Genomic DNA, 19,442 nt, shown 5'->3' with positions numbered 1-19,442 from the left:
TGCTCCTAGTGTTGGTAGCTCATGACATAGCAAAGACTTGCTGTGGGGTGCAGATCGACTTGGCGAATTCGAGACAAGTGCGCACGGAACTTGAGACAAAGTATTGTGTTACATGCTTCATGAATTCATTGGTTCATATCGTGATGTTACTACAAAACCTCCTAGTTGACAGCCTTCAGCTTGCACATCAAAGGGTGCTTCTCCCAGAGAATGAATGTTTTCTGGTTACTCCAATCACTGCTCTCAGGGCAGAGTTCGATATCGAAGTTGTAGTAGACCTTGGAAGCAAGGAGGCGTATCTCGTGGTATGCCATACTAAGTTTACTGTTAGCTTACTATCCACTGGCTATGCATCGTTGAGAACAACAAGGGAAGGATGTAAACTTACTTCTTGCCGACACAATCCCTTGATCCAACAGAGAACGGCTGAACACACTGCCTCTCATCACCATCGAACTCGGGATCACCCATCCATCTCTGAGGAAGGAATTCCATTGGCCTCTTGAAGTTCTTGTCAGACAAGTACATGGCGTGCTGCGGGATCATGAGAATGGTGTCCGGTGGTACGTATTGGCCCACAACAGTACTTCCGTCTTGTGGTGTGAGGCGCGGAAGTCCGAGAGGAACGGGTGGGTAGATACGGAAAGCTTCCTTAATGCATGCCGACAGATAGGGTAAAGCAGCGAGCTGCTCCATGGTCATGTCGGCGTCGCTGGCAAAAGCGCTACGGATCTCATGGTTGAGCTTCGCCATGCAGTCCGGGTTGCGCAAGAGCAGATATGTTAGGCCCGAAACGAGTGTAGCTGTTGTTTCCGTTCCAGCGATCATAAAGAGGGAAGCATTTGCGTCCATCTCGCCTCGGGTCAGGCCTCGGCCCTCCTTTTGGCCTAGCACCAGATCCCATAGATCGACGCCCTCGGAATCGCGGCCTTTCTCAAGGCGCTTTGTCACGCGCGTTACAGAGTGGTTGAAGTGGTCCATCCGCTTCCGATTTACAGACTCAGGTACGTATCTCTTGAACGCACGCCATAGCCATGGATATGACATCATGACGGTGAAGTGAGATCCCATCTTGAGACTGGCAAAGATGATACGGACCCAGGGGTCATATTCGGCGTTGTCAAGCATATGCAGTGGCTCTCCGAAAGTCAAGTCGCCCATGATATCGAAGGTGGTGAAGTTGTACATCCTGACCATGTCGAACTTCGCGGTTGGATCCTTTTCGATGGTGTTTTTCATGGAAGATACAAGTTTGTCGACGTATTTGACGAAGAGGGGTTCTTGTTGTTTCAAGGCTCGGTCCGAGAACGCGGGTGTGAAGATCTTGCGTTGACGACTGTGGTCTGGGTCGGGGGCGATGATGAGGCTGAGTTCGCGGTTGGGTGTTGTGCCATACCTCATCCAGGCTTTCTGAGGGACATGCCCTGCCGTACCTTTGGAGCCATGACCGTAGATCTGGAAGGTGGTCAGTCGGTGTCAGAGACTACATTTGCTTTTTCGGGCACCTAAGCAGGTAGCGGATAGTCCCAACTCGAACCTGGAACGCCGAGCGGGCGTTCAGGTATATCTGTGTCAAGGTATGCAAAACTTACATCTTTCCAAGAATTTGGGTCCGTGAAACTCAATTCATCGTGGTTGACACGAACGACATGCCCATACTTTTGATGTAGGTCTTGGAAGAGTTTGTCTCGCGTGCCTCTCCAGACAGCAATGTTATATGGGATGCGCGTCGCAGCGTAGAGTTTTGGTCCAGGAAAGTGTCGTAGGGGATGGAAGTATATGCGGTAGATGGCTCTAGCGATGAAGCGGAGAACCAGCTATGCTAAATTAGCAGCTATTTTTCGAACGAGCTTCAGCGATTCAAGGCAGCACTTACAAAACCGACCAAAGAGCCAAGAATGTGCGGTATCGAGGCCATGTTGAAGATTTTCATGATTCCCGAAGAACCGTTTGTTGATGTTGAAGACATGACGCTTGGAGTTCAGCCACCATATGATGATCTCAATGCAGGGCACGCGCAAGCTTTAAGTACAGACAAGTACAAGCACTACATTTGTCGCACTAAAAGAAACGGAGTAGGTGCCATGCCGAGACGGGACACAGCCAGCTCGCCTAGTACCGTTGACGTCGGTAACCAGTAGCCAGGCACCCAGTGTCAAATGATCGGCTGGAGTAGCCCAAATGTCGCACCTAATGAGGCATTTGACGCGAGTCGACCATCCGTGGGGAGGGTATTTCCCACGCTCACCGTCCGGCTAATGAGGATCATTAAGCTCGTCCAGAACCCACTCCCTCGGAGGGTCGGCAATCAGGTCTGGCAGATGGCTGTGCGGGTTAAGCACAGCCTGGCTTCGTACATCAGGGCGTAATATGACATGTGAAGCCTGCCAAATATGTTTCAGAGTGTGGCAGAGCCCGATAGGACACTTTCGTCCGTGTAATGCTCACCGGCCGATCGCTCGGAGAATTGAGTTTATACGTTGCATACGATGCTGTGGGGAAGCAAGCGGGCGATCAGCATGGGTACTATTCCGGACCGTCGAATCGCACTCGCATGCGCATTCGGACAAGCTCCCTGGCAGATCTGTACACCCAGTTAAAGACCATTCCCAAACTGCACAGTTTGGATGTCGCTATTGAAGCCGAGTCGCAAGCACTGTTAGTAGCAGCGACGTAGTCGTCATATCTCACCACACGACCTCGGGAATGCACAAGCCCGAACGTGCACAGCTAAACCCATCCGCGGAAATGACCAAGCGCAAACACGAAGCCAAGAAGTGATCGTAATCTGAGCATGTGTAACGCTAATGCGAATGATAATGATTCGCCCATGAGCATAGTCGGTGAAATCCGCAAACAGCAATGCACCGCCATCATGTACGCAGACATGGCCCGTGCGGCTATCAGATCGTGACTTCGCGTTGAGGCGTTTCCGTCCCAAGGGCAACATATCAACCCCGCCCATCCTTGCACAACTACAATGGCAGCGACACCAGCACGCAGAGGCGTCTCCGCCCTGCTCTCCGCTTCGTCATCAAGAACAATCGCCATACGGATACAGCAGCGGAGCTTCACTTCATCCCGCATCTTCGCCGCATACGCGACTGCACCCAGGCCTGCAGCGACCAGCACAACTGGCACAACCAGTACCTCCACAGCTGCCAAGCCAGCAACTACAACGTCAACGGCGCCAAAAGCTGCGACCACAGCGACCCCACAGCGGACAGTACAACCGCAGTTTGTCGCTAAAGAACCACCCATACCAACAACACGTAATGCCACCGCAGAAAGCGCAGCAACAGCAGCCCGCAAACAACGCTCCCTCACCGACGGACTCTCCGATGCCCCGCCCGAGCTAGAAGGCGTACCGGCGATAGACTGGACACGGTCATACCACGGTCTTGGCTCTGTATCTTTCACACCGGAACAAGGAGATTTGCTACTCGCGCCTATCACACAGGACGACGTGGAGGTGAAGCCCGATGGTATCATATACCTGCCTGAGATCAAGTACAGGCGGATATTGAACAAGGCGTTTGGACCTGGAGGCTGGGGTCTTGCGCCGAGAGGCGAGAGCATTGTTACGGGCAAGTTGGTGACGAGGGAGTATGGACTTATTGTGCAGGGACGGTATGTTGCTCTTTCCATCTTTCGCTATTCCAACGAATTTCCGCTAACGAACAATTCAGACTTGTTTCCATCGCCCGTGGCGAGCAACAATACTTTGACCCCGATGGCATCCCCACTGCGACTGAAGGCTGCAAATCGAATGCCCTGATGCGATGCTGCAAAGACCTGGGTATCGCGTCTGAACTCTGGGATCCGCGCTTCATTCGGGATTTTACGAATAAGATGACGAAGGAGGTGTGGGTGGAGCATGCGAGCACAAAGAAGAAGAGAAAGATTGTGCTGAGGAAGGACGACACTGCCAAGTATCCGTACAAGGAGGTGAAGTTGTAGATGTGCTCTGGGTCACATTGAGGAGCATACAGCTGGAAGGCAATAGACCCGATTTCAGATGTCTCAGGCGTAGAACCCGCACACAGCTAGATGTGGGTGTAAAAATATGTTGTAACATCACCAGGACGACTCGTCCTACTCATACTCATGAATTGGGATACCAAATATACACAGCTTCAGTGTACCTGTGAAGCCTAGCAGAATACCATCTACCATCTTGCCCAAACGCCATGAATCATCGCCATCATATCACAGATTTTGTCCTCCAAGGATTCTTCTAGCGATCGCCTAGATCAAAACCTGAAGCCCTTGATCTGTTCCTCACATCGCTTGGCTCCCTGCCGTAAGCCAACGGGTCGTCGCGTGGGAGTTCCTGACGCTGCCAGTTCCACGGCATCCAGCCACTGCTTGTCCTTCGACCGAGTGCGGGTGGTGTGAGGGGGTACGGTGGTCGGTCGGAGCCCGAGCTCAGTTCGTCGCGCTCGATCCTGTCGAATTCCGCTTCGCTCCTGTTACGGGAGAGGCTACCAGAGAGGCTACCAGTACTCCTGTTGACTTCGTGGTATCTGCTTCCGCCTGTTTGTTGTGTGCGGATGTTTTCTTGTTCGCGGTCGAATGCTTGCAGGAGGGTCTCGAGGCGCTGGCGTTGCGACGCAACGTAATCGAGTCGGTCGTTGTTGTTGCGGATGGAGTCTGGGACGAGGTTCCCGGCGCCGCGGCTCAGATCTGAGGCTTGCGCATCTCGAGTGCCTGCGCTACCGGCACCGTAAAGTGCGCTGGCTCCGCTGAGTGCTTGGTTGACAAGTCCGTATAGATCGTTGCTGCCCCTCGCCGAAGGCATCTGGAACCTGCTCATGAGGTTTTGTGCGTACGTCTGCCCTTCTGGTCTGGGCGCCTGCGGCTTTCCGGGTGCGAAACCCAAGACGTTGACCTTGACCCACTCGATGCCCATCTCGACGTATGCCATGCCTGCCGATTTAGCACGGTCATGGCTTTGTGTAATAAACTCGTCGATCTCTCGCTCATGGTGGTATAGGAAAGGCTCCATGTACTCCTGGTACAGGTAGTTTGCGCCCTGCGAACCAGGTAGGATCAAGTAAAGATGTGCGAAGAATCGAATCCATGAGTAGAACGGCACCCAGCTGAGGATGAAGTCGAAGGTGTTCTCTACGGCGGTGAAGGCAGAGAGGACGACGAAGTAGATAAGCCAGGGTGCGAGGAGGGCTGGGTCGGAGGTGTGAAGAGCTTTGTAGGAGGCGAAGATAGGGAAGAAGACGGTGGTTGCAACGCTATCGCCATATTAGCTAGGTTCTCTGTGAATACGTCGCAGCAAAAAGAAAACACTGCATATCGCAGTCATGCGAGCTCCAAGAAAGCAAGCGGCGAGCTCACGATACCTCATCAGGCCTCAAAGTTTGTTCGAGAATTGGCAGCTGCAGGCGGGGGCGGGGTAATACTTACGTCAAACCGTCGGCGACAAAGCCGAACATGATTCCAGTCGTTGGGCGTCTTCTTTGGGTGTAGGTGTTTAGGTGGGAGATGCAGAACCGGGACCTACAGGTAGCGAAAGCTCAAGCCTCACGGATACGCGGGCGGAGATGTGGAGTGGCTCAGGCTGATGATCCATCCGATGTACGTCAGTCGTCAGTCGGCGGTCAAGGGCGGCGCGCTATCCACTTTCGGTCCTTTGTGTGTGAGCTCCCGAACGTCAGCTGCTGCAAAGAGAGTCTAATCGTGATGCTAGGCATTGTAATCAAAGACATCAGACTCTCACACTGACTAGCTGTACGTGGGTTTCTATTGTTGTGGGCGGTAGTTGCGGTCGCGACTTCCCATCGGACTCACGTCGCGAACGCGTGTCGGCCCAATCATGGCAGCTACCACCCCCTCCACTTCAACAGGTCGATTCTTTCTTGCCTTCCGTCTCTTCGTATCCTCCTATACTCATCAGCGCTTTGTTTTGCTTCGATACCTTTCACTTGGGTGTTCTCCGCCACGTTCTTGTGCCTTGATGCAAAGTCATCACTGCCATTAACCGCGATAGCATCATCACGATACCGTTCCTTCCCACGCGACTGCACGGTGCAGCTAATGTATACTTCCTTTTTTCGAAATTGGATGAAACAGATACCACGGGGTTAGCGAAGGTTCGGCTCGTCTACATATTAGATTGCGCTCGGAACCCTATTGTGCTCATCCACTGTTTGACGCGCCTACATCCGAGACCTGTACCGCTTTTACAACACTCGCCTTATAAACATCCGAAATGGCAGGCCGGGGCAACTACCAAGACGCTTCTTATGCTGCCATGGCGCCAAGATACCGCTTATCAGAGCCCTGCGCTCGATAACAGCTCCGCACCCCGCGTTTGCGGCCGTTGTCGCGGCTGACATCATCCCGTTCTTCTCCAAAACCGCGGACGAAGAAGCTATCGTGAACGATAAAATGGGACAAGGGTTACGTAAACCAGCTATCTTCTTCCATCATACTAAGCTAGATGCGTTAGTTTGCAACGATGTCCTTGGCTTGTGCTTGTAGTCCGTCGACACTCCAGTAAAACGTCTTCACTGTATCTCTAGGAGATATGGCTTCTTGGCCACGCCAGGATAGAACAATCCGCAAACCTCGAAGCGAGGAACTCAGATGCCGAACGACGTACGCCAACCTTCAAGTATCCATATCTCGCATTAAACCCTGTCGTCTCGAGCGTTAATCCAGCGTAGGTCCTGACTAGGGCGGATTGCGTCTTTGCGGATTGGATTTCGACTTCCGAGGTCTCAACGCTATGCTGAAGGTATAAGAATGAGGTATACCCTTAGTTCACAGATAGCAGAAACATACTCGAAGTGCCAACACTCATATCAAACGCCAAGATGGTCCTCATCAAAACTCTGGCAGCTCTGGCATCCCTGGGGTTGACCAAAGCAGCACCGCAAGCTTCAGTGTCACCATCGGCTGTGAACTCTCCCAGTCCATCCGCATCAAGTTCAGCGACTCTTACTACTGAGGAGACGGAAGGTCTGTACAGTCTTCATGAAGAGCTTGTCAATATCCCCTCTATCTCTGGGGATGAAGTTGAATGTGCGGAGTTCATTTCAAAATATCTCTCGGACCTGGGGTACTACGTCGAAGAAATCCCTGCTGGAGATACTGGCACTTTCAACGTCTTCGCTTATCCACAAGAGCTCAAAGATGAGGGAGTTTGGCCGGAAGTCCTGATCACTAGTCATATCGACACTGTAAGCATATTCGACCCGAGACATGCTTCAAAAACAATGTCTGACACAAAATTAGGTACCACCATTCTACCCATTCGAGCGCAAGGAAGAGAACGGCACAGTCTATCACTTCGGACGTGGCTCGGTCGACGCGAAAGGCCCCGTTGCAACAATGATAATCGCATCCCATAAGCTCTTCCAATCTAGGACCGATACGCCCAGCCTAGGAATGCTGTTCGTTGTCGCCGAAGAGACTGGCGGTGCCGGAATGAGAGCCTTCGCCGAGTACGCATCTAACACCACCTTCCGCGCAGGTATCTTCGGGGAACCAACGGAAGGCAAGCTAGCTAGCGGACACAAAGGATACCTGGGTGTGAGCTTGGACATCACAGGTCGATCTTCTCACTCTGCATATCCCTGGCTCGGTGTGAGCGCCGTCAACTATCTTGCCGAAGCCATCGTTGGACTGAACATGCTCGAACCAGCTCTACCGAGAAGTGAGCTACTAGGCGCAACAACTCTCAACGCTGGACTAGTTGCGGGTGGAGTCGCTAGCAATGTCGTTCCGGACCATGCTAACGCAAGCATCGCCGTTCGCATAGCTCGCAGCGAAGATGATGCCGTCGACCTTGTGCAAGACATGATTGCTGGGATGATGTCACCTTTCGAAACGCGCGCGAAGGAGGAGAACGCTACTTTCGAGATCGTTTTCTCGAACGCTAGGTACCCAGCTGTCATTCTCGACACTGACGTTGAGGGACTGGAAGTCGCGCCTGTGTTCTTTGGCACGGATATTCCCAGCTTGCCGCAAGTAGATAAGAAGTATCTGTTTGGTACAGGCACGATTGAGGTTGCGCATACACCTGATGAGATGTTGAGTCAAGATGAACTTGTGCAGGCGGCGGAGGCATATGGCATGATTCTTGAGAGTCTGTTTTTTGAGTAGAAAAGTTCGAGCTCTAGGACGCTGAACGAGTCTCAATACGATGTGGCATTATGCAATGCGACCGTAATGCCCTATACCACACATTGATGATTTTCCACCGAGTCATCTGGTGCTGAAGAACTTTACAGTGAAACGCTTGTGTAAGAGACCATACTGCCGTCGTTTGCGTAGCAACGTGGAGCTGAGGACATCGTCGAGCTTGCTCAAGACGGTCGTCATAGGCGCGACATGGAGGAAACTGCTTGCTTAAGCCATGCGCCTAGTAGAAGCAAGCGCGTAAATCTGTATATAAAGTCGCAGCGGAGGTTCTCCAATCCATGAGCTCACACCCTTCACCCCATCTCTTGCACATAGGCGGTGTCGAGATCATGTCAGGGGCGCACCGCCACCGCTCTTTCTTTCGATGTCTTTCCGCTCTTTCGCCGCTCCTCCTCCACCGGGAATTGATGCCGTCATTGCTCTTTCTCTAAGTGAAGGCTGTTTGCGGCGCTCTCTTACCGCGCCTTCAGACCTTTCATTGAGGCACTTTTGCTAAGTGAGAGACGGGAATAATGGCGCCATAATGCACCTGACGCCTGAAGCAAACGGTCTTGGGCTCCTGTCTTCGGATCTGGGGTGTCCATTTAAACCGCTGATCTGGTTCCTCCTTGAGTCTTTCTTCGATCAGCGATCTATTGATATATACAGTACACTTCAACTACTATACACCTCTTTCAAACCTCGAACACATCTCGCATACCATACCTTCGAGTCGACTACTACATACAACTCTCACACCCTCAACACAACTCCCACGCTACACTTTCAATCCGACATGTCCAATCCACCTCAGTACGGACCTACCGCCCTACCTCAAGGTGCAAACGACGGCGGTGACGGGTCCTCCCTTGACAAGGCTACATGGGTAGCTGGCAGCGACAAGAACGCCAGGAGTTTCATTATACTCCAAGGCAAAGACTACGTACGCTGCAACATGGGCGATGCTCTCCAGTTCTACGACTCGGGCTACCGTGTATTCGACCCGCCTACTGGTCGCCGAGTCAAGTTCCAGTACAACCAACCTGGTCGTCCCAAGTTCGGCGCTTTTGCTCACCAGTACTGGGAAATCCAAATGGAGGAACATGCTTCTCTTGTGAGGGGCGATCGCTTGCCTGGAGAGGATCTGGGGGAAGGTTAGTTTCATATCGATCGAGAAAAAAGGACTTGAATACTGACATGTTACAGATGCGGAGGAAGAGTATGAATTCGCAGGAGATTCTGTCTTCGACCGTCCTGAACAGCCTCCTTCGACTCCATCGAGAAGTAAGTAGCAACCTCGTCACATCTCTCTTGAGATCGAGCTAACACATTCAAGGTACACGTGGAAACCTTGCTACTTCTCCTCCCTCCGGCGGTCGCGGTCGCGGCAGTCCTTCAACCCCACGAGGCCCCAGCTCTGGCAGTCAGCCAGGATCTGGCCGTGGTTTAGCTGGTCGCGGGTCCAACACTCCTCGAGGTCGTGGCTCAGCTGGCTCCGGACGAGGTCAAGGATCACCACAGTCACCGACGTCACCCTCCTTCGGAAAGGGCAAGGGTCCAGCTAGCTCTCCAGGCAGTGGATCTCCCGGCACTGGAGCGGCTTGAGATGGAGGAGAGCACTACACTTTCCTTCGTATTTGCTTTCTGGAGTCTTGGTCGGTGAAAGGAGTCTTGCATTCGGGATCGATTTAGCAAGGCGTTTGGGATGATAATGCGAATACCCCTAGACCTTTTGAGATAGACCTTGAAACTATACAATTGGTTTCCGATCTGAAGTAGAACCTAAAACGATGATGTTGGTGAGAAGAATGTGTACTCACGCTGCGTCCAACTCCGTGACAGATTGTCGAAGTCCTCCACGCGTCATCTTCGTGAATACCTCGTGACCTGAAAAGTACCTGAGGATCTCCAGGCATACGTAGGACATGTACTGCGATGATCTAAAAAGTAAACTGCCGAATACGTGTCTGCGCTAATCAGTACCTGAGGGTCTACAGACGTCCTCATGCAGGGTACCGCGTCGATCTGAAAGCATGATGAGGTATACATGTTACTCAGATCTGACAGGAATTATTGACAAAAGGGAAGCCTGCGTTACCTTGATGTGTTGTACGTATGCCGCAGATCAGCCGCGATGAATTGGTTGAAATGAGGCTGGAGGAATGAGGTCGGAATTGGCCGAGGAGCGTTCCGACGAAGGCGCAGGGCGTGTCTTGGAACCCGAGAACGCGTAAAATACGCCCAACAAATCATCGCTTATCTGATGCTGCATCTGACATATCCGTCAAGCTTTCTGTAAGCCTGTCAAGATGGTGAAACCACGCAGATCGATCATGGTCGGGATACACCTGCCAGCTCCCTCGTGCAGCGCGCCTGCCACGCGAGCAATGACGTGCGACGATCTCCGACGAGCGCGTGCGTGACCATCGCCAGGTTACTAAACTTCGCAGTCTACATACATCATCCCTTCCGGCCATCGCGACGTTCGCTGTGCTCCATATTTATTTCGTACGGAGCCATCAGCCACAACTACTCATGTCCTATGACGCGCCTGTGGCTGTTGTCCATTGGTCGTACCGGTCTCCGCTGGATCCGCTAAATGCTGCTCACGCCTCGCACCTACTCCCTCGCTCACATCGCCGACACGGGCCGCAAACGCCCTGAACCCTCGTACTTTGTGTGTGTCAAGTCGCGGAAGGAACGCGAAGCCGAGGAGAAGCGCGCGCTGAAGATGTTGCTGCTGCATCAAAAGGGGAGCGTCAAGGTGGGAGAGGTTGTGAGGTAAGTTCTCAGGGTCTGCCGGCGGGATGGCATGGACGCGGTACGCACTGTCTATACGAGATGCTAATTCACCGTGCAGGTATACGCTCACATACACCCCCTCCGAAGACCGCATATTACCGCCTCCTTCCTCCCTCCACGTTCGCATACGAAACTCTTCCGCCATACCACTACGCGCCGCATACCTCCACGGGCCATACACGATTCACGTATCCGCCTACCCTTCAACATTCAACCCGAACAAAAAGTCCGACGCAACATATGGCGAGCCTGACTTTGAGCCTAATGTCAAGGCTGGTGGATACTGGAACACCAAGTTGACTGTTCCGGAACAGTACAGAAGCGATATCAGGGAGGACGACGGCACCCCGAAGAGCCTCACATGGATCATCGAGATCGCGTCGCAAATCATCTTCTCCAATTCCGCGTCTGTAAACTATGAGTTGTTGGTGGCACGCGACGAACGATCGCTAGACCTAGGCTTTACTGCTGTCACTGGCAATAGCCATGGAACGCCAGGAAAGGTGCAAGACCACCAACAGGGTAGCCAGAAACATGTTTCGCACCATCCGGCACAGCCTAAGGGGGTGTATTCGAAGGCGGTTAAGCTGGTCGTTGATGACACTACAAGCTTATGGAATACTCCGGAGCTACCAGAGTGGAAAGAGGAGGACGAGGTCTCTTCAAGAAAGTCGAGAGATCACAGTAGTCCGACGGAGAGCCGGCAGAAGAAGAAGAACATACACCTTGTGATAGTAACGCATGGTCTGCACAGCAATCTCGGCGCGGACATGCTATATCTGAAAGAGAGCATTGATGCGACGGCAAAGCAAGCGCGGGAAGATCGAAGACGGCGGCGGAGAGAGGAAAGAGGAGCCAAGAAAACCGGATCGGATCAAGATGCGTCGACAGCACCACTGTCAGGCGGCCAAGAGGACATACCGGATGACGAGGAGGATGACGATGAAGAAGATGTGATTGTTCGAGGTTTCGACGGCAACGTAATACGTACAGAGCGTGGTATCCAGTATCTCGGGAAGCGGCTCGCTAAGTACGTGTTGAACCTGACCTACCCTGATCAACCATACCTGCCTATCAAGAAGTCCATGGGGCAGAAGTTGTCCAATACGTTTTCGCCAACGAAAGACAAGCCAGACGAAGGCATACCGTCCCATCACGGTAGCAGTGTGATGCACACATCCCCAGGACATGACAAGCGCGCATACAAATTCACAAGCATCAGCTTCATCGGCCACTCTCTCGGAGGACTGGTACAGACGTACGCGATCGCATACATCCACAAGCACTCTCCCAACTTCTTCGACACTATCAAGCCCATCAACTTCATTGCTATGGCATCTCCATTCTTAGGACTGAGCAATGAGAACCCCACATACGTGAAATTTGCCCTGGACTTTGGCCTAGTGGGGAGGACAGGCCAAGATCTCGGTCTTACTTGGAGAGCACCGACATTGGCAAAGAGCGGCTGGACGGCTATGGGTAACGTGTTTGGTAACCAGACGCAGGATCAGCATCAGGAAGATCCCGGCGCAAAGCCTCTGCTGCGCATCTTGCCTACTGGCCCGGCGCACCAAGTCCTGCGAAGATTTCGAAACCGTACTTTGTACTCCAATGTTGTCAATGATGGTATAGTACCATTGCGCACGAGTTGTCTTCTGTTCTTGGACTGGAGAGGCTTGGGTCGGGTTGAGAAGGCTCGTAGAGAGAACGGTCTCATCGGCACAGTGGCGGTATGGGGTTACGGCCAGATCACTGGACAGAACTCTTCCCCCAACCCCTCTAGAATTGGCTTCTCGGACGATGAAGGATCTGGGGTCGAATCGCCAACCTATAATGGCAACGACACCACGGTACCTCTGCCGGGCGCCGACGTTACAAACCAGGAAGACGAAGCACAAGTGTCTACTGCAGAGCCAACAGCCCATCAGGCCATCGAAGGAGGTAAAAAGAGTCCCGAAGCCAAGGAGCCGAACGATCAGTATTTCCAGCCGCAAAATACACTGATGCAGTGGTGGAGCTATATCAGGCCGACTGGAAAGCACACTTCGCGCGACAAGAAAATGTTTAGTCGTAGTCAGACTATTGGGAAAGACGAAGAAGACGAGCTTTCTCCGGCTGAAGCAGATCACGCGACATCGTCACATAGCGCACAACCAAGGAAACGACCCCAAGCCACCCGTGGAGACTCAATCGTCGATAATCCCAAGAGCCACCTAGCACCACCCAAAACCACCATCTTCGAGTCTGCTGGTGACCTTATCAACCCTCCTGTTCCTCCCCAGTCCTGGATCATAGACCCGTCCACACGAGCACGCACCATCTTCCACGACAGAATCTACCATCCTGAAGACATTCCTCCACCACCTACGAAAACGAAGCCAGTGCGCAACTTTTCTGGTGATAGTACTGTTTCAAAGGCATCGACAACAAGTGTCGACGAGAGTGTGATGCGCGTGGAAGAGAAGATCGCTCGTGCTTATCATAAGGACCTTTCTTGGCGCAAGGTTCTCGTCAGCCTTGAGCCCGACGCTCATAACAACATGATCGTACGTCGTATGTTTGCTAATGCTTATGGTTGGCCTGTCGTCAAGCACCTTTGCGATACGCACTTCGCAGACACTTACTCGGCAAACACGCGAGATGAAGAGGAGCCCGCCCTTGACCGTGCGCAAGCTGTGAACAAGCCCATTACCGAAGACGGCGAACATGTCAAGGGACAGGAGCGACTGCAGCCGCCTATCGAGCGCACTGATAGCGAGATGAGGGAAGTCGCCGACGAACTAGCCCCGCTCAAGCCGCCGAGTCTAAGGATACCCAAAAGATCGAATACGACCGACTCGACCCGTAGTGTGGGTTCGGGCGATTGGGACAGCATTTACTTCGGGGAGACTAGTGACGAGGAGGATGAAGTGGATGACCGCAATGCCGTACAGAAATTCTTCCAGCCTAATATGCCCAGAAGCCCGCGAAGTCCTTCGGGGGGTCCACCAAAGACACCTGATGGCAAGGGCACAAGCGATGCAGACATTTCCGACTTTCTCCATGGGTCCAGCACACTTGAGGTTCACCGAGGTCTTGGCGCAAGTCCCAGCAGCAAGTCATCGAAGTCAGCTACATTGACCCGCGAACCGGATTCAATGGAGTCGACTGGCGATCCACCCAAGGCTTCTGAGGAAGCAAGACCGGTAACACCTGCTGGTAGGATCAGCGGAGTTGGGTTGAGGAGTTCTATCGATATTCCTGCGTCGCCAGAGGCCGGGAGAGCAAGAAGTGGGAGCACTGTCACTGAGCAGGTCGCGAGGCTCAGCAGCCCCAAGAGCGACAAACATACAGCGGGCTCGTAGCATAGAGTTCGTCGGTGGTTCAGACAAGCGATGGCAGGCCTTAGACGCAGGAGTTCGAAGTTGCGACGTCGAGACAACATCCGCGTTTCCAGCGTGTAGCACAGGTCCAGAGAATTTCCCTCGTCTATTCTTCGACTTCATGTGAGGGTCAGTCAAGCGTTTTCGGTCTCGGGTGCAGTGGGTGTTACGTGACGTTGGGTTTGAGATCAGTGCACAGAGACGGATGCTACACGAGCGAAGTCATGGATCGTAGCACAATCGCGTACACAAAGATACCCCCAGATCTTATTACATGGTTTGTAGGAGCAAAGGTCTTCTTTTTCTCGTAGCGTCGTTTAACTCTATTTACTCTATAATTTTCTTCTTCGGGGTCGTTCTTTCCGTCGCTACATGCTCCTTCCCAAATCTGTGTCTCTTCAACAGGCGTCACTGTACGTAGTAAACATATCGAAAGCGACTAATTCTCTCATTTCCTTCGTCACTCGCTGGTCTCGAATTTCTCCTCGCCTACGTCATCTTTATGCCGCGCCTTCCTCATTCACTGCCGCTATTGTGCGGCAACACGCTCCGTTTGTTGGTGGACAGAGCTCCAAGCTCGGTTTGTTGTGGTCGAGTCACCACTTGAGCGGATCACCACATTCCACAACCGCAACCCGATTGCGATTTCCCAATGCACCGATAGGTGTCGCGCTTCTACTTTGGTCTGGGTCGCTGGTTTCGTTCTGGTTTGATTGCCTCGTCGCACTCGAATCGCGCACCTGCACCACCGCCAATCGGCACTACCCTACAGTACACGAAAATATATCTCTTTTGGGATAATGGTCGTACCTGATTCCGCCAACCCCGCGTGGAGCATGCGCCCTGCCGCCGTGATGGTTGGCGGCCAGAGACGCCGCAACACGCGCCGTTCCAACGCACCGCGCTCCAACACTACTCCCAATCTCGGTCTTGACTCATTCGCCGGGAGGGAGAATGCGAGTGGTGTCACCGCAGCACAGCATACGGATCAAGTTGAACATTCTCATGTTTCACCTCCTTCTGCGCCCTCGAATCCTATGGTCAACTCCTACGTACACAGCAGTGGCCCTCCAGGCGACCATCATCGCCCTCTCCCAGCGCGCCCATCCGATGGCTTTTCGAATATGCCGGCCGCCCATTCGCCTACACCCACAACAGGAAGCGCATCAACAGCAGCCACGGAGGGCAGGAAAAGGCATGGCAAATTCGGCCGCAAGGCAAAGGACCAAGACCGCCCGAGCAGCTCCCATGAGCCTACTCCCCAGCTGTCGCCTCTACCGCCGTTGACGCCTATCAAGGCTGCACTGTTGCTGGGCGTGGACCCTGGACCTAGCCCTGGTAGACCCCGGAGTACCTCTGTAGGCCGTCCAGCCCAGAACGATGGCGGCTACGATAGCCTACCGATACGCCCGATATCGACAAGGCGAGGCTCTATGTCGGCAATAACCACTCAGAAGAGCGCGTCGGACAGACAGACGAGATTCACGGAAGAGGGCCTTGACATGGAGCCATCAAAGCCCAAGGGCTTCTGGGGCAACACTAACCGGAAAGCTCAGCGAATGTTAGGCTTACTCCCATCTGCACCATCTAATGCTAGCCGTGAAGCCGATATGGGACGCGTCGCAGCCGTTTCTCTAGCGTGGCGTCCAGAAGAACATACTGATACATACCGTAGTAGCGACGCCGAACGTCATGGCCAGTTCCGTTCGCTCCCACCTGTTCCGCCCGTTGTTCCCGAAGCTCCGAGAAGACGTATGCGCAAGAAGCTTCCTAAGGAGCTCGAGAGGATGGCACCCATTACTGAGACGTCGCACGATGAGCTGCGCACTTCCTACAAAACTAGCGAACATGATCCTGAGCTGAACGATATCTCTGAGTACGCAAAAACCCCTCCCAAGGCACAGCTTGCTTGGTCGCGTAATGATTCGTTGCTCACAACAGATACCAGGTACGAGTTGGAAGAGGACGGCCTCTCACTCACAGACGAAGTCATTGACGAGGCGGCTCAAGACGAACAAGAAGACTTCGCGGCTCATCCTGGTAACGAGGTTGACGTCAAAAATGGCGCAATTTTGCAATCTACAGTGTTCCGCCTCCGCGGCCCACTGCAAACGGTCGAAGACCGTTTGCTTGAAGAAGCAGAGGCGCGACTAGCAATTAGCAAGGCTGTGCTAGACCAAAACGACGCTGATAGACTCACTCTCGACGACACATGCGCTACCTTGAAGGCGTCTAACGAAGCCATGAAATCAGACTTTGCAGCCGCACAGCGTTGTCACGCCGCTCCAGGAGAGTGTGAGCTCTGCGGTGGTGCGGATAGCCAGGTTGACAGCGACGACGAGGATGACTTGGACGAAGAGCCCACTGTACATGACGCTACGGCCGTACCGTTGCCCGTAACTTTCATGCGGGTCACACCCGGTATGGTCAAGCTTGTCGATATTCCGCCTATGAGGAAGAAACCAGCTGTACCTCTGGCACCGCCTGCACCACCCACACGAGTCGCACCGGTTGCCCCACCTAACCCACTGCCCCTGCTAGCCCTATCTAGTCAGCTTAAGGCCCCCTTTAAACCTACCTACTACTTTCAACATGACGAAAAGATCAGTCCATTCAACGAGCGCAGTGAGCATGTGGAGGTGCGTAAGTATCTCTCAACTACTACAGATGCAACTAACAGAGTCCAGCCTACCGTAATGCATGGCCCTCTTTCCGCTAGCGAGTTCAACCGCCTCGACAAGGACAAGAAAGTGAAGCTGCCGCGCGACGAGTCACGTCTTCTTGTCCAGGACTGGATGTCTGACTACGACCACACCAAACAACGCCCTCTTTCCGAACGTCTCGACCTTGATGTACTTGCCGACCAGCAAATTCCTCCTGCCCCATTTCCCAAAGAAGATCACGCTACACCTCCTCTTCCGCCCAGGTCATCATTCAAAGAGCACTACTGTCTCAAGAACGGCCACATCTTCCACCCTATCAACCTCAAGACTGTACCCGACGAGGTCGCCATCAACAGCCTGGAAGTTCGACCGTATCTACACACCCCTGTGGGCTACAAACAGCATGTCTCTATCCCTGTTTTCTGCGACCGTTGCAACGAAGATGTCAAAGAAGAGCTCTGGGAGTGCGACATCCATGTTTGCCGTATGGGAGTCTGCAAGCAGTGCGCAGAGGATATGGAGCATGAGTGGCAGGAACGTGTTGCTGATGCTTGGACTCGCTGAGGGTCGTACAGTCATGATCTTTGCGACAAGTTACGACGTGTATATTGAAAGATTGGATTGAAGGCGGATGTAATGATATCACGGGATGTGTAAAAGTAATGAGCAGACGAGGAGCTGAGCAAACGATGTCAATACCCGACGATCACCGTAGATAAGGTATGATGGAGTAATGACTCTATGATCGATACGCCAACTTTTCCTTGCCCAAAAATCATAGTTGGCCTAAGCCGTTCACTTTTGTGTGCTTTCAACGCCGATCCCGCTCTCCAAACTTTTCGACTCGTACTAGAAAGAAGTCGGCCAGAAAGAAGAAGAGTGCACCCGTTCACACACGAGTCGCCTTCGTGTCATTCAAGACCTTCATCTCGCCACTTTCCTCCTCTTTGATGATGATCCCCCTGCCCGTATCCACCCATCCAACACCCTCACCCTTCTCCTTCTCCTTTCCCTTAACAGTCTCGCTCCTACCCACACCCCTATCTCCACCTCCACTTCCAGCCCCCACGACCACCGTCCCCGAACTAGCAAAATACGCCCCCACAACACCCAACTGCCCCGGACCCGCCTGCAACCCATGAATAAACTCATTCCTCAAATCCTCATGTTCGTTGAACAGCCTGTCCCACGCGTCTTTCAAACCCGTCGAGAAATGGCCTTGTCCATGCGACACAGATAGCGAGCGCAGGATAATAGCGTTGGGGTTCTGCTGCGGGCCCGGCTGCGACCAGTATGACGTCAGGGTGTGGAGGAGGAGGTTGCGGAGTGGGGACGGTGTTAGAATCGTTGATGTGGGAGATGAGGAGGGTGTGGTCTCCCGCCATACGTGGTCGATGAGCGTGGGTGTGAGGGCGAAGTCGCGGCCTATGCCGGAGTATATGTGTTGGATGGTGTGGTTCATGAAGGACAAGGTGCCGAGGCGTTGGGCGAGAAGCCAGGCGTGGATTGAGGGGGGGATGGGTTGGGGGGAGGTTATGTTGTGGGGGATGGGAGGGGGTGGCATGGTTGTTCGGGTTGGGGTTTGGGCGGGGGTGAGCGGGTAGTTGGGCTGGAAGTGAGACGGCATCTGAGTGGGTGGTTGCTGAGGTGCTACAGTCGTCGCTGGAACGGGAACTGTCCTGTTTGCGCTGGCTGTCCTCGGACAGATAGGGGCGTGGTGCGGGAGAGTCCTCGCGTCGACGTTGGATGGGTATGAGTCCTTGTAGATGAACTTGAGAAAGAGGCCGAAGATGGCGGGATCCACGTCTGGCAACCTGATGATGTTCCCTTCGTTTTCCGTGTCCTCTGTCTTGTCTTCTTCTATGGCAAGCTCTCCATCCTCTTCCTTGATCACCACCACGTCATCGTCAGAAGTGGAGAGTTTGCGCTTTTTGCTAGCTGTATGATCCTTCAACACCGTGGCGTTGATACGAGTAATTTGGTCGCGGAAGTAGATGGATTGAACGCAGAGTAGAGCGACAGGAAGCGTGTAGGTCCGAGATGATGGGTATTGACCAACGATGACTGTGATGGAGCTGCCCTGAATCCTTTTTTGACATTAGAGGAGTCGCCTTAGAATGCGACATCACCTGCTTACATATCGAGGAACATGTCGGAGTAGACAAACTTCTGTGGGGCTGCCATAGGTGGAGGTTGCGCGTGCTGTAGAGTCGCTGGATGCTGCGTGGTGACACCCATTTTGGACTTTCAAGTTGCGTTTGAATGCAAGTTGTTGATGTGATCGAATTTTGGAGTACAAGCAGGTTGGTGGAGGATGGAGGAAGCCTCTGCCGCAACAGACAGCTTGTATATGCGACGGACTTGTAAGAAGTTAGCCAACGAGAGTGGCGATAAAACGTGGCAGGGGGCAGTGAGCAGTGAGAGACAACCTCACCTGGTGTCAGGTAAGACTGGGCTGCTAAGGCGATATTGC

At 53.1% G+C, this 19,442-nt stretch overlaps 8 protein-coding genes across 8 annotated transcripts; 5 read left to right on the top strand and 3 right to left on the bottom strand.

Moving 5' to 3' along the window:
* Positions 1-161: 161 nt before the first annotated feature.
* Positions 162-1,651, bottom strand: J4E78_009596 (uncharacterized protein; the record flags this gene model as incomplete). Its single annotated transcript, XM_049370185.1, has 3 exons — positions 162-324; positions 389-1,396; positions 1,647-1,651. The coding sequence occupies 3 exons, from the start codon at positions 1,649-1,651 to the stop codon at positions 162-164; spliced, it is 1,176 nt and encodes a 391-aa protein (XP_049218185.1).
* Positions 1,652-2,980: 1,329 nt separating this feature from the next.
* Positions 2,981-3,960, top strand: J4E78_009595 (uncharacterized protein; the record flags this gene model as incomplete). The annotated part of the gene is made up of 2 exons (XM_049370184.1): positions 2,981-3,630; positions 3,690-3,960. The coding sequence occupies 2 exons, from the start codon at positions 2,981-2,983 to the stop codon at positions 3,958-3,960; spliced, it is 921 nt and encodes a 306-aa protein (XP_049218184.1).
* A 277-nt stretch (positions 3,961-4,237) lies between these two features.
* Positions 4,238-5,450, bottom strand: J4E78_009594 (uncharacterized protein; the record flags this gene model as incomplete). Its single annotated transcript, XM_049370183.1, has 2 exons — positions 4,238-5,249; positions 5,422-5,450. 2 exons carry the CDS (start codon positions 5,448-5,450, stop codon positions 4,238-4,240), a joined length of 1,041 nt encoding a protein of 346 aa, XP_049218183.1.
* A 1,383-nt stretch (positions 5,451-6,833) lies between these two features.
* On the top strand, positions 6,834-8,124 carry J4E78_009593 (uncharacterized protein; the record flags this gene model as incomplete). Its single annotated transcript, XM_049370182.1, has 2 exons — positions 6,834-7,199; positions 7,255-8,124. The coding sequence occupies 2 exons, from the start codon at positions 6,834-6,836 to the stop codon at positions 8,122-8,124; spliced, it is 1,236 nt and encodes a 411-aa protein (XP_049218182.1).
* An 814-nt stretch (positions 8,125-8,938) lies between these two features.
* Positions 8,939-9,747, top strand: J4E78_009592 (uncharacterized protein; the record flags this gene model as incomplete). Its single annotated transcript, XM_049370181.1, has 3 exons — positions 8,939-9,296; positions 9,349-9,426; positions 9,479-9,747. The coding sequence occupies 3 exons, from the start codon at positions 8,939-8,941 to the stop codon at positions 9,745-9,747; spliced, it is 705 nt and encodes a 234-aa protein (XP_049218181.1).
* Positions 9,748-10,741: 994 nt separating this feature from the next.
* J4E78_009591 (uncharacterized protein) lies at positions 10,742-14,288 on the top strand (the record flags this gene model as incomplete). Its single annotated transcript, XM_049370180.1, has 2 exons — positions 10,742-10,923; positions 11,003-14,288. The coding sequence occupies 2 exons, from the start codon at positions 10,742-10,744 to the stop codon at positions 14,286-14,288; spliced, it is 3,468 nt and encodes a 1,155-aa protein (XP_049218180.1).
* Positions 14,289-15,160: 872 nt separating this feature from the next.
* On the top strand, positions 15,161-17,533 carry J4E78_009590 (uncharacterized protein; the record flags this gene model as incomplete). Its single annotated transcript, XM_049370179.1, has 2 exons — positions 15,161-16,945; positions 16,994-17,533. 2 exons carry the CDS (start codon positions 15,161-15,163, stop codon positions 17,531-17,533), a joined length of 2,325 nt encoding a protein of 774 aa, XP_049218179.1.
* A 325-nt stretch (positions 17,534-17,858) lies between these two features.
* J4E78_009589 (uncharacterized protein) lies at positions 17,859-19,207 on the bottom strand (the record flags this gene model as incomplete). The annotated part of the gene is made up of 3 exons (XM_049370178.1): positions 17,859-19,056; positions 19,107-19,146; positions 19,204-19,207. The coding sequence occupies 3 exons, from the start codon at positions 19,205-19,207 to the stop codon at positions 17,859-17,861; spliced, it is 1,242 nt and encodes a 413-aa protein (XP_049218178.1).
* Between the last annotated feature and the right edge of the window lie 235 nt (positions 19,208-19,442).

The sequence above is a fragment of the Alternaria triticimaculans genome (assembly GCF_023758025.1).
Source record: "Alternaria triticimaculans strain BMP 0046 chromosome Unknown scaffold_21, whole genome shotgun sequence".
NCBI classification, from domain to species: Eukaryota; Fungi; Ascomycota; class Dothideomycetes; order Pleosporales; family Pleosporaceae; genus Alternaria; species Alternaria triticimaculans.
Note: the sequence above shows the minus strand (reverse complement) of the source record. Positions and strands in the feature narration are given on the sequence as shown.